The sequence below is a fragment of the Armigeres subalbatus genome, chromosome 2 (assembly GCF_024139115.2).
Source record: "Armigeres subalbatus isolate Guangzhou_Male chromosome 2, GZ_Asu_2, whole genome shotgun sequence".
In the NCBI taxonomy this organism is placed as follows: Eukaryota; Metazoa; Arthropoda; class Insecta; order Diptera; family Culicidae; genus Armigeres; species Armigeres subalbatus.
In genome coordinates this window covers 272,108,672-272,123,487 of record NC_085140.1, presented here as the reverse complement: position 1 = coordinate 272,123,487, position 14,816 = coordinate 272,108,672, and the positions used below count along the sequence as shown (strand labels likewise).

Genomic DNA, 14,816 nt, shown 5'->3' with positions numbered 1-14,816 from the left:
CAAGGGAGTTCGTGGGGCAGTACCAGGCGGGTTTTATGGGCGAACGCTCCACCACGGACCAGGTGTTCGCCATTCGCCAAGTACTGCAGAAATGCCGCGAATACAACGTGCCCACACATCATCTATTTATCGACTTCAAAGCCGCATATTATGATACAATCGATCGGGACCAGCTATGGCAGCTAATGCACGAACACGGTTTTCCGGACAAACTGACACGGTTGATCAAAGCGACGATGGATCGGGTGATGTGCGTAGTTCGAGTTTCAGGGGCATTCTCGAGTCCTTTCGAAACCCGCAGAGGGTTACGGCAAGGTGATGATCTTTCGTGTTTGCTATTCAACATCGCTTTGGAAGGGGTAATACGAAGAGCAGGGATTAACACGAGTGGTACAATTTTCAATAAGTCCGTCCAGCTATTTGGTTTCGCCGACGACATAGATATTATGGCACGTAACTTTGAGAAGATGGAGAAAGCCTACATCAGACTGAAGAGGGAAGCTAAGCGGATCGGACTAGTCATCAACACGTCGAAGACGAAGTACGTGATAGGAAGAGGTTCAAGAGAAGACAATGTGAGCCACCCACCGCGAGTTTGCATCGGTGGTGACGAAATCGAGGTGATAGAAGAATTTGTGTACTTGGGCTCACTGGTGACTGCCGAAAATGACACCAGCAGAGAAATTTGGAGACGCATAGTGGCTGGAAATCGTACGTACTTTGGACTCCGCAAGACGCTCCGATCGAATAGAGTTCGCCGCCGTACCAAACTGACAATCTACAAAACGCACATTAGACCGGTAGTCCTCTACGGAAACGAGACCTGGGCGATGCTCATGGAGGACCAACGCGCACTTTCGAAAAACGAAAGTGCTGCGTACCATCTACGGTAGGGTGCAGATGGCGGACGGTACGTGGAAGAGGCGAATGAATCACGAGTTGCATGAGCTGCTGGGAGAACCATCCATCACACCGCGAAAATCGGACGACCGCGATGGGCCGGGCACGTAGCCAGAATGTCGGACAGTAACCTGGTGAAAATGGTTCTCGACAACGATACGACGGGCACAAGAAGGCGAGGTGCGCAGCGGGCAAGGTGGATCGATCAGGTGGAAGATGACTTGCGGACCCTCCGTAGACTGCGTGGTTGGCGACGTGTAGCCATGGACCGAGCCGAATGGAGAAGACTCTTATATACCGCACAGGCCACTTCGGCCTTAGTCTGAATAAATAAATAATGATAACTATATTGGATCCACCGTCGGATACATGTGAAAGATCGCGCGCGATTGTCTGTGTCCACTTTTGTGGCTAAAATAATTAAATTATTGATAAGTATTCTTTCGAATAAAATGTGGTGAGATTCCTAAGAAAACGTCTACTCTAGTCTACTATTGAGCAAATCGAATCTACCTCTAGCCCAGGATTCCGCAAATTGTGGTACATACTAATGTGCAGGGTTTCTAATTTTGATTCCATGTTTTTGACATTGATCATGATACAGAGGGTTTGGAAACAAAACAGTGACAGGGAGTGTTCGGATCAGAACGAAAACACCTCGATGTAGCGCGTATTTGGGAATTCGATCAAAGCTGAAATATATTATTTTAACTGGTACCTAATAGTACATTGTTTTAACAACCTCTGTTAAAAAAAATACTGTAACAGAATAACAAGTTGTCATATAAATCTGTTACCATCTACTGGGTTTTCCAGTAGCCTTGCGAGCAAAGGCGTAGGATTGCCAATCCGGAGATGGCTGGTTCGATTCTCGCTCCGGTCTAGGATGTTTCCAGGTTGGAAACTTTCTCGCCATATAAGATACATACCTACTCATGAAATGGCAGGCATGGAAAAGCTTTGAATTAATAACTGAGGAAATGCTAATAGAACACTTGAAAAGCAGGCCAAGTTCCAGTTGGAATGTAAAGCCATTGAAGAAGAAGATCATCTACTGGTCGGGATGCTATCGATGCATTTGATACACCAAATCCTAGGCCAAGACGATGGCTGACACATCTAAAAGGAGGCCGCCGCACAATGCACACGTTTGAGCTACGTTTTACCGTTTTTCCATGACAATTTTAAAGAGAGAACTAACAGATCTGTGGAAGTCATCTTGAAACAATAATTGCTTATGGGCAGTTTGTATTAGTCTAATCATTTATGTTTTCTATTTTTTTTACCACACACATGTTTTGAGGTTTAGCCTTACTAATACTAATTATTACATAATTAGGGGTTTCCTAAATAATACATGACTTTCTAGTGATATTGTGTAATACTACAAGTACAAATTCGTCTAGCTAGGTTTAGTTTTTTGTAAATAATTCCTTAGCGGAATGATATTGCCTGGACATAAACGTAACTAATAAATATCGATGAGAAGAAATGCTGTCAAGTTATGAAATTCGTCTAGTTGATCGTAACTAACGGTTTACTCATCATCGACTTGGTCAGACCCATTGAGGAGAGAGATTTCTTCAGCCCACCGTCTTTTTTCTTGCTCACAGCCATGGGAGTGACTAACTCCCGATCACGAATCTCTCTCCGCAAATCGCGATAATATTCGAGCACTTTAGGATTCGCCCACACTTCTTTGCCGTCGAACGACAGCACCCGCAAACTGTCCAAGCTCTGGGCTCGACTCAACGCCACATAGGCTTGACCCGCTTCGAACACCTTGGAGAGAGACATCTCAACACAGTCCAGTGTTAAACCTTGAGATTTATGGATGGAGAATGCCCACGCCAGCTTTAGGGGCAGCTGCGAACGTGTGACGATGACCGCTCCGGCAGTTTTAATTGACCATTTTTCAGGTTTAACAAGTAGCTCTCGCTTTTTGAATTTTATCAACGGATAACCCTGGACAAAGTTTAACACCACCCCCCTGGCACCGTTTACTAGACCTTCACTAATATTCAGGTTTTTCAGTAACATCACTTGCGCTCCTAGTTTAAGAATTAACTTCCCGGGGGCTTGAACCTGTTGGTCCAGCTGTTTAGTCATATAACTATCACTGTCAGTGGCAATGTACGTTTTGTCTTCCCCTGGAAGATTGCTGAGCTTCGATTGGTTAATTCGATCGGCGTCGCTAGTATGGGAACATAGCTGTGTTGCAAGGATTCCTTCGACCTCGATCCGCTGCTTAGAGGTGGCAGCCAGACGGTCACGGATTTCCGGCGTCACCCTGCCGATACGAATACTGTTCAGTATGGATACGAACGCGGGATCTTTTTGGCGATGGACAACGGTGAGCTCATAGGATTGCTGCACACACTCCTTCCATGCTTTTGTTTCGAACGCAAAACGAACCGCCTTGCTGTCATCCTGGCTAAGAGCGTTCCGAACGGACGGATCCTGCTTCACAACGGGCGGCAGCTGGAAAAAATCGCCGCACAGGATTAACTGTACTCCTCCGAATGGTTTATCGGACTTCCGCACGTATCTTGCGACCGCTTCTATTTTCTGTTGAGGAACAAAACATACAGTTGATAATGAAAATTCTATGGAATTGTTGTAATCTTGGAGTCTAAAGGGTTGGGTGTGAAACCGGAGTGCATTCGGTTGAGAATGCTTTAAATTTGTTTCGTCGCACTCACACTGTAAAGTCTGAAACAGAAGTTCAATATTGTGAACTAACATTGGAAGGCGAATTCCTGTTAAACCACGGTGTTTATCCGATTTATCCGACAGAATAATGATTCTTCTGTCAGATAAGAGAATTAGTTTAGGAGAGCGCCCTACTAAAATTTTATTTACACTGTTATATACCTATTACTAAAGAATTGCGGCTCCGCATAGTGTCATACACGATTGAGCCTGCCAAATAAACAAACTAGTTGAAAAATAATAATTTAAGTGAATTGTTGTATTAATTAATCAATTAATTTATTTTTAATTTAGGGTTGATATGTAGTTGATTCAAATTGGTTTGGAGTTTGGAGCTGAATTCTATTGAAATGATTTAAATAAAATCGATTTGATAAAATGATGAAACTGAAAATAGGGGGAAAGACGGCTTTGGCAGGTTTTGTTCTATTATTGGCAGGGGGGTTTTTGTCGACCAAATTTTATGAAATTTGGCCACAATGTTCTTTGATATGCAAAGAATGTTTAGGCCAAATTTGAGCATAGTCAGACATAAAAAAACCCCTGCCAATAATAGAACAAAACCTGCCAAAGCCGTCATTCCCCCTACCTAAATTATTTGATTTGAACTTGGATTTTATCTAACAGGGTAATGAAAAATGTTTTGCCTTTCTCGTACAACAAAGTTGTTCCGAAAGGCTATCATTTCAATACGAAAACAAACTTTTTATAGAAGCCTCGGAGATACTAATCAACTCAGCTCGACGAGCTGAGCAAATGTCTGTCTGTCCGTGTGTATGTATGTGTGTACACATAAGTTAAGGAAAACATTAGACAACTTTTTATATAGTAATCCTCAATCGATTCGCAACACAATCGCAACAAGTTTCATTCAACAGGGGGCAAAGCCTAGTCGATCACTATTGAATTTGATAACGATCGACCGTTGCGTTCAAAAGTTATAAAGAAAATGGTACATTGAACCATATTAGCACCATATAAGGTTAGTGTCTTGGCTAAATGCAAGAAAGGCAGCATCACTACTCGGTCAATTAAGTTGTTCTTTGTTGAATAAAATCGCATAAAGATAATATCTCATTATCTCATATTATGATCATAAAAACTCACCTCAAAGTAACTACCGTCCACCATCGAGATCTCGTCTATAATCAGCCTCTTACACTTCCTCCAAATGGAGCCGGAATTCGCCCTGGTTGCCATTTCATAGCATCGGCTCAGCGAAGCTTCTCCACTACCGATCCCGGCGAACGAGTGCAGCGTCGTACCACCTATCAGACAGGCAGCGACACCGGTCGATGCCGTGGCAACCGTTCCGTCCGGCGGAAGAGTTGAAATAATCTTTCTCAGAAGGAAACTTTTGCCCGTTCCGGCGGAGCCTGTAAAGAAAATGCTACGTCCCGCTTTACATGCCTCCAGTATCTGCTTTTGCTGTTCGTTCAGTGTTTCCGCTTGCATGTCCGCAACCAACGGCGACGGAACGTACAACTTCTTCGGCGCTGGTCTCTGCTCATCACCGGAGAGGCGTCTTCTCTTTTGCGCAGCTGGAGGCGTGGTCACCGATCCCGTGCCCACGGCCAGCTTTTTAGCCCGTGCCAACTCAACGTTAGTGACCGGGCTAATGTCATCGAACTGATTCGCCTTACCGGACAGCAGGTGAGCACGGGTTTTCTTGAGCATTTCCTCTTTGGATTCTCCGTTGGATGTTTGGTCAGAAGTGATCTTTACGAAAATTATTTTCAGAAACTGAACTAGCAATCCCGGCGGAGCGTTGGACAGAAAGCAGGAACATTTCTCTTCGTTGAATTCGATGGTAGACTTTCCTTCCGCCATGAACTTGGAACGCACTTGGATTCCTGAAAAATATTAAAAACATGATCAGACAAAAATTGCAATTTTATCGCGTAAAAAGTTCTGTTACAAATAAAATCGTTTGTTGTAGTTATCGTCTACAAGTTATCGTCCTCAAACATCCATCGAAGTTGTGCTTTCTCTGCCGGCGCGGCGGCGTAAGGTCATCTCGGCCTCTTTTGAAATCGGAATGCAAGCAAGCCTACAAATTCGCAATGAGCAATTTTCCATCTTTTTTCTTCATTGAATTTTCAAGTTGAACCGAAAAGCTATCATTTCACTCAAAAATTGAAGTTTTTATAAAAGGCTCGGAGACCGATGATGTTATATACCAATCGACTCAGCTCGTCGAACGGAACAAAATCTCTCTTAACTTTTCCAAAGGACCGAAGTAACATTTTTTCCATAAATTTGAATATATTACAAACAACATACAAATATATAGGCTTTTGATTGCAGAACTCAAAGTAATTCATGAAAAACCCAACTTATTTCACCGAGTAGTGATACTGCCTTTCTCGAATTTAGCCAAGACACCAACCTTATATGGTGCTAATATAATTCTATGTACCATTTTCTTTATAACTTTTAAACGCAACAGCCGATCGTTATCAAATCCAATAATGATCAACTAGGCTTTGCCCCCTGTAGGGTCGAACACGTGAGTTGAGCACAGGGATAAATTGGAAGAAAGAAAGATAGTAGGCATTGGGAAAAGAGTCAATGAGTTTCAGGCGTGACTACCGGCAAGTGACAATAAAATAAGTGTATCTTATTATACAGTTCCGAATATCTCTGCATTCAACACCCCCTGTCGAATGAAACTTGTTGCGAGAAAATCGGTTGATGATTACTATATAAAAAGTTGTCTAATGTTTTTATTAGCTTTTGTGCACACACATACATACGCTGAGTTGAGTTGATTGGTATATAACACTATAGGTCTTCAAGGCTTCTATAAAAAGTTCGTTTTCGTAGTGAACTGATAGCCTTTCGGTTCAACTTTGTTGTACGAGAAAGGCAAAAATGTTACGAAGGTCCTTGAAAAGTTAAGCATGTATGTCTGTTCGTGTGTGCAAACGAAAACCATTAGCACACTTTTCATATAGTAATCCTTAACCAATTTTCCTGCAACAAATTGTATTCGTCGGGGGTCAAACTCTAGTTGATCACTATCAAGAATAATCACGACCAATCATTGCGTTCGAAAGTTATAAAGAAAATGGTGTATCGAATCATTTAAGGTTGGTTGGTTGATTCGTAATGAAACGTTTGCAAAAGCCTTAAGGTAGGCAATTATTTTTTATTTATACCACACTAAATAAGTGTAACTAAACGATAAAACCGAAAAAAGCATCATCACCGCTAGGTGGATTAATCTAAATTTTTGTATATCTATCTTCTTCTTCTATATCAGTAGTGCTCAGCATTTTGGGCGTTATTTTAACAAAGTTAGGATGAACGCTTTTGAATATATCTGTCAGCTTAGGATATTAATACGAATATTGGTGGTAAAATTACAGTGCGGCCCGCGGGCCGCACCTTTGTTTTACTTTGATCGTTTCGAACGGAGTGAATTTAACACCAATATCCGTTTTATGACCCTCCACCGCAGATAGATATATTTAAAAGCGTTTGACCAAATTAGAGAAAAACGCCCAAAGTGATGAGCACCACTGTTCTATTCGCTTTGACGCAGCCGCGCTGTTGCCATCTAGTGTTGAAGGACGTGTGCGTGAAATCACTGTTTTTCAACATGGTGAAGTATAGGAAGTATATTTTAAAATGCTTTTTAAATGTTATTAACAGTCATAAATAACATGTTCAAAGCTTTTAAATACATAGTTAGAATTTGAAAAACTACATGTTAGGCTCCTTATCTACACATGTTTTTTCAATCAAAATAATTCAAGAAAAAAAATTTCAAAACGACTTATCTGCTTTTGTAAACAAAGATTCAAACGACGATTAGACGAATCTGATAGCTCTCCCAGGCAAACCAACACCACCAATAGGTAGGTGAAGGTTTTCGCTACCTGTTGATGGTGTTGGTTTGCGTGGGAGAGCTATTAGATTCGTCAAATCGTCGTTTGAATCTTTGTTTACAAAAGCAGATAAGTCGTTTTGAAAATTTTGTCTTGAATTACACTTTTGTGTTACCAACAGGGAATCAATTTTTGGATGGATGCGCATGCAAAACAAGCGACAAAAGAGAACCAACGACAAAGCTTTGTTTTTGTCGGAGACAATGATGATGACAAAGATCCGAGAATTTTTGTCAGCAACAAAAAAGAAGACAATTTTGTTGCAAACTTTTCATTCCGTTATTTTGCATTATTTATATATCATATTTCAATTTTATGCTATCGTAGTTTCTGCTTTAATGGAAATAATCGAGAATCTAACTCTGATTACAATATGTAATAGCATTGCATTCTCGGAAATATCAGAGCATGCAAGGCAAATGATTTTTGTCATATTGTGTTCGGGTTCTGATAAAGGTTTGTTGAGAGGGGCGTTTGTAAGTAACACACTCTGTTCATGACAAAGGGTTTATGGTTAGGCGTTGCTCGAATATTGATTCCCCGGTTACCAATATAAAAGTAAATTAAAGTTCTATCCCAAAAAATTGAACTATTTCCGGTTAAAATGAGGTCAAGAAGTACGAGCCAACGAATTCTGGAGATTTTGGTATGAGTCGATCAGTAAACTCTCTTAGATTGCATTTAACTATTGAAAAATTCAATTTTGCCAGCCCATGTTAAATATGTACGTTAACAGTAAATTGCCTATATTTCGGCTATTAGCCATCCGACATGAACGTGCATAAAATGTTGATGGTCAAAATTTCCATCCACTATCGCACTATACGTAATTCTACGTTCAATTTGCGGTCGTATATTTCATACAAGTGAAGGGTTTTTTCTTCGTGACATACAATGCTGACATCCTATCGCAAGATGCACCGAATATTCGGGCCGAATAATGGTAAAATTTTTATTTTGCCGAATATTCGTTTCACCGAATATTAAATCGCGATATTCAGCCAAATAAGCCGAATAATGCCGAATATGCTAAATAAATTCAAAATTTATTTAAAAAAATAGTTTACTGATTACTGAAACAAATGTTTGAATATTCTACTGTGATATTTCGTAATATCATCCCTCACAGGGTGAAGCTTAAAAAATAAGACCCCAGCTCCACTACATAATTTGTGAATTAATTTTTAATTCTTTGAATTATTTCAACGTGGATTCAACGTGTTGCACTTTCAAACATGTTGGGATCAAATTTTCATGGTTACAAAAAAAAGTTTTTTGTCTTCCGGTCTCTACTGGCAAATAATGAAAAATTCATAGTGAAGTCGAGAGCAGGTGATAACACTACTCAGGTATACAAAAAATACTTAAAAATGTTAATGAATCTGATATTTTTGGCGTTTTTATAGATTATGGGTTTTCAAGACCTATATATCATCCAACATCCTTTTGCTCTTACTATTTAAATCGGCTTTCCCGATAAGGCAAACACAAATATAATTATTGTCGACTTTTTGGCTTGGTCGCAAACATATTCTGGCGTTCTAAATAAAGTAATTGCCGACATTTGATTTGCAGTCGTCTCAAAACCTATTTAGCTTTGGCCTAGCTATGACACTTGATCTTCCGTTTGATTTCTTAGGAGGTAAACATATTTATTTCCTTGTAGAATAAACCTAAGTAAGTAAGTAAAAGGCAGATTATTCGGCCGAGCACCGAATACCACTATTCGGTGCATCTCTAATCGCAACCTACTGCGATTCTGCGATTGAATTTCAAATTTGTGTACATTAATTTTGTTAAGCAAGGTTAAGCATGCTTCACTTCACTTGCCTACTGCGAATTTTAAATATGTATTCTCACATTGTTTATTATTTAAAATTAATTTATTATGTAATTTTAGTTATTTTTATTATTTTACTATTGATACAAAGCTGTTGTTATCCGAATTATTTTTGATAACTGATGCAAGATAACTACACGTAAAAAAAAACCTTATATGTTATGGCAAAAAATCATTCGAAAATACTTATACTCTTCATTATGCCACCTAATGAATGATCGCATATCAAAAAGCTAATAACATTCATAAGCTAATGAAAAGTATAAATTTCGGAATGTATGTGACTAATGCGAAGTTTTTTTTCTTACATATCATTAAGTGCCTTCGATTGATTCAATTAAAAGAAATCGATAAATCCAATACTGTCCTCACAGTTTTGCTATTAACAGTGATTGATAATAATTAGATTGATTATTTATTAGGTTCCAACTACACGTAAAAAAATTCAATGTTGTTTATTATTAATATTTCTAATACTTTTTTGCCAAAGCAGGCGCTTAATGACATGTATAAGAAAAAACTTATACATCGCATTAGTCACATACATTCGGAAACTTATACTTTTCATTAACTTATGAACGTTATTAGCTTTTTGATATGGGATCATTCATTAGGTGGCATAATGAAGAGTATAAGTATTTTCGAATGGTTTTTTGCCATAACATAAGGTTATTTTTTTACGTATACTGATCCAATTCGAGTAAAGTCGGAAAGTTCAATGTACCGTTATTGGATTTTATTCCAATAAGATTGCCTTTTTTATAATTACCAAAACCATAGATTGCTGCCGATATACTCACCTTTTAGTTTCAATTTTATTGTGTTCACCTTTTCGCCGGAAATTTCCAGGAACATCTCTTTCAGCGTGTTCCGAACCAGCCGGAGTGTGGCCTGTTTGTAGACGATCTTTCTAGTTGTTGTTCCGAGAGCGTTACTCCACACGACGGTCGCCACGCAGGTCAGACTAGCGTTGTTTGGATCCATTTCCACACGATGATTCTTCCTCACAATCACGGTTTTATTATAGGTAACTGTTCACTAATAGAGGAAACACACGGGACACGGACCAGACGATTAGTAATAAACTAATTAGAGCCGAAAAGCCATTAATAGTAAAATCAGCGCACGAGATTCTAAGGAAAAGTGTCCACGATCCACGACGGACGAACGAAAACAAGAACCGAACTGACGGGTGAGACGATCAATTTTTGAAATTAGCGCGAAAACATCTTCCGCTTGTTCGAAACTCTTTCGGTAAAAATGGCGCACAACTCTACAGCTGATTCGTGCGCTTGACATGCACACACGGTTATAAAAAAAACCTAATTTTAGGTTACTTTTTTTCGGGGACATTAAAAAATTACGTCCAAGGTTTGAGGGGGGAGGGTGGTCTAGAATTTGTGACAGGGGAGAGGGGGGTCTCGTATTGTGTTACGTCCAACAAGAATAAGTAAAGAAAATTATTTTGAGCTTTTTAGTGGAATGTCTTCACTTCCCGCATAGTTCTGAACTTTTTTTTTTTATTGTCTTTATTAATGAGGTTTTCGGCAAAGTTCTGAACTATTAAAATACATCTTCCTAGACCATCCATCACAACCATACGTCAACATTACCCCTAATTGTTTTGACAATATGATAGATGGTATTTGACAAAATTACAATATGGGTAAAGGGCGGTTAAGTTATGTTACCATAAAAAATCGATCATTTTCACCTGGGTGGTGCGGATAGAATCGATTTGGTTGTCAAACTGAAGCCAAAATTTTCTATTGTGCCGGAGCCAAACATTGAAGATTGTGGTTATGTTCGTTTCTGATCTAATATTGAGAAGTATTGTTATGGGAAAAAATAAAAATAAAATTTGTTTGAGTTTTGTATTCTTGTAACAAATATTCTCACATTATATTTCGAGTGGAAAATTAGTGGAAATGCAACTAAAAAGCACTCGTTACGAAATTTCACGAGATTCAGCAGCTGATAGAGCATGAATGTATGTAAACAATCGTAGAGTCAGTAGAGTCTAGCGCATTTGTGTGCCCTCATGCAGCGGGGAAAGGGAAATTCGAAGAGCGGAAAATTTTTGGCAGTCAAGTATCTGCAAAATAATTTTGTTTATGGGAGTGATTTCAAAATATCCCTCTGCTAGCCTGAGTGCAGAAAAACGGCTCTATCCGCAGCACCCAGGTCTTCACGAACAAAATTTTCTATAAATTATACAACATAAAGTTGACATATAATCCACTTTTGGAAATTCGAACAATAAATCTTATTTTGGAGTTATAATTGAAACATATTGGGAAAATTTGTGAAACGGTACCCCTTGCGTTTTATATTTTTTATATTTTGGATTTCTTTCATTTTATATTAATAAATAGACAGTAATTATACATTGAAAAATGAATATATTAAAAACAACGATAAACTGTAAAAAACATCATGCATAAACTGAATCGAAAATATACATTCGAGCAAATCTGGATCCTGGGCTACCACATGAAAAATAACGTAGTATGGAAGCTGGGTCATAAATCCATTGCGCTAATTCTGCGTCTTGTATGAGGTGAGGCGTTCCGACTGAAGTAAGAATTGTCGAAAGATCCCATTTAAATTAAATGGTCTTCTTACGTGACACGTGTCTTAATCGACAAATCTTGAGTCATCCGAGACGCAGAAGAAGCACTCATGACTGACCTCGTGAACTATTCCTAGTGAGGTTGCGAATTATCGACTTTGCCGTGATAGAAAGTTCCGTCGGTTTTAAACAAGCTTTCCTCTGTATTTTTAATTGTATGCCTGAAAGAAGAAAGCAGAATATTTGAAGTTTTAAATTAAGTTGAAAACCGCAATAGGGGACTAGCGAAACAATTTGATAAGCTGAAAAATATTTAAATTTGCTATTAAGGGAATTAATTCTCACTAACTTTCATGTAAAAGTCGAGGTAACATTAGTGTACGAAGAAGACGAACCACTATATAATTTACAGTAACTGTTGTACGTACAGGGGGGAGGGGTTCAGTGATTTGTGACAGATTGTGATTTTTTAACGTTTCCTTCTCTTGCATCTCCCTCCCATTTCCCTTTGTTGTCATAAAATGAGGAGAAAAACCTCGATCGAATTAAACTTAAAAGAGACAATTCAAAAATTCCAAATAACCCTGCTCGCAGAGCAAGATTACTTTTGACAGATATTGAATAATTTTTGATAGATGTTTTGTTGGTCTTTCTGGGTAGCACCAGCCATTTTTATGAGCGGGGGATTTCATAATTTCCGAACTGTCACTTTTAAGTTTAATTCGATTTTAATTCACGAATCGGACCAAACCCAACACGGATAGAAATTTCATTCATTTGATTCAAAAATATTCATGTTTGTTCACAAACTGATAATATGTTTGAATCAAACATATTTATTTTGAAAATTAAATTTAATTCCTGTTTGTTTCATGCGTGCACTAGTGGATACCCAAGTAACCATGAAGCTATATATGCTTGCAAATAATACAGCCATACTTAAAGTGGAAAAAGGCCCTTTTACGACAGAAATAATGCCTTATTATTTTGACATGTTGAAATAAAACATATGTAATGCATCGCTGCATTCATAACGCTGAGCTAGTGTATCGTTGCTTGACAGGCGATGAATAAATGCATCTTTACATCGGTAAAACTGATCTAATGCAATTAGCATTTAATATACTGATATGTGATTGATTACATGCATGAATTAATGCTTGGTGGTTACTTGGGTAGCCCCTCGCTCGCTCTTGCAAAAGTAAACAAAAACTTCAGTTCGGGTCAGGTCCGATTGGATTCCAGCAAAGAAATGGAAGCAAGTTTTTTCTTGCTTCCAAATTGCTGATGAGGATGTTTTTCAGGTACAATAAGGTAAGTAAATGAAATATGAACGTTAGCAATTGTGGAATCTGGTAGTCAAATGCTACCAGAATATAAATATTGCAATAATTGATAGGAAAATATTTTTGCGGCCAAACCAAAACAATAATATCCATGTTTGATTCAATAATTTCGGTGGTTGAAGCAACGTAAAATGCATATTTGATTTGAAAATATTTTTCGTTTGCTTCAAATGTAACATTATGTTTGTTTCAAACGTATTTATGTTTGGTGCTAGAACAAACTGAACTTTTGTTAGAATTTACCTCAAATATGTTTGTTTGAACCATACTTTTTTACTTAAGTAACCATGAAGCTATATATGCTTGCAAATAATACAGCCATTAAAGTTGACTTAAAGTGGAAAAAGGCCCTTTTACGACAGAAATAATGCCTTATTTTTTTGACATGTTGAAATAAAACATATGTAATGCATCGCTGCATTCATAACGCTGAACTAGTGTATCGTTGCTTGACAGGCGATGAATAAATGCATCTTTACATCGGTAAAACTGATCTAATGCAATTAGCATTTAATATACTGATCTGTGATTGATTACATGCATGAATTAATGCTTGGTGGTTACTCCCAGCTAAACGTTGCGTAATTTATGAATGTCTCTTTTGATTAATATGGGGGGGACACTTGTGGTATTCATACCATGGTACAAAAATCTTGAAATGAGTGCCATACCAATTATTGTCTTCATTAAAGATAGCCTTGAAATTATTTTCTTGTCGCCTTGTACCATGGTACGAATACCACAAGTGTGTGCCACATATAAATGAAATTATCATTTAGATAATATTGTGTTTTCGTACTATGTTTAGGTTATAGATAGTGGAATATATAGATGAGCGAAGATAAATCCTCTGTCTCCAAACGAACTGTCAAACGTGTCTCCAAACGAGCATGACGTCACGATTTCAATGGAAACGTTAAGGGCTGTGACGTCATATGCGCGTGTGCACGGGCAAAAAAATCGACTCAGCCATGCTTTCGCTCATCTATAGATTCTACTATCTATAGTTTAGGTGTACAACAAGTCCTAATACAGTTTCATTATTTCGCTTCAGTGCTTTGTTCGCTAAGCCCTTTCTAACACCGAATTACTTCAATTTATCCTTTTTTATTTTTTTAAGTCTTTATTAAGGCTTAAAAAAAAATTATCCTGAAAACTTGTGATAATTTCGAATTTTTTCCCTTTTTTCTTAATTGTGGATCTTTACGCTTTGGAAGAAGTCTTATTTCGGCCGGAGATACGCGGGTTTGACATCATAACTTCACGGAGAACCTCGAAAACTCATTAAAGGGTGAATTTTTACTCACTTTGAAGGATAAGTGGATCTACTCATTAAATGAGTAAACTATATTTTACTCATAAATGAGTAAACGCAATATGTGTCAAAAAATGTGGCATTTTTACCCATTCTTAAAAATTAATTTTGGGTGAAAATGGGTAAAAAACTCTCATTTTGAGAATGGAGCTGGAATGGGAAATAATAAAAATTATAGATAGTGGAATATATAGATGAGCGAAGATAAATCCACTGTCTCCAAACGAACTGTCAAACG

At 38.1% G+C, this 14,816-nt stretch overlaps 1 protein-coding gene across 1 annotated transcript; it reads right to left on the bottom strand.

Annotated features, from left to right (window-relative positions):
• Positions 1-2,145: 2,145 nt before the first annotated feature.
• On the bottom strand, positions 2,146-10,547 carry LOC134212246 (ATP-dependent DNA helicase PIF1). The gene is made up of 3 exons (XM_062689915.1): positions 10,146-10,547; positions 4,720-5,465; positions 2,146-3,468 (listed from the first exon to the last, which is right to left on the bottom strand). The coding sequence occupies exons 1-3, from the start codon at positions 10,327-10,329 to the stop codon at positions 2,416-2,418; spliced, it is 1,983 nt and encodes a 660-aa protein (XP_062545899.1). The 5' UTR covers positions 10,330-10,547; the 3' UTR covers positions 2,146-2,415.
• Positions 10,548-14,816: the final 4,269 nt, after the last annotated feature.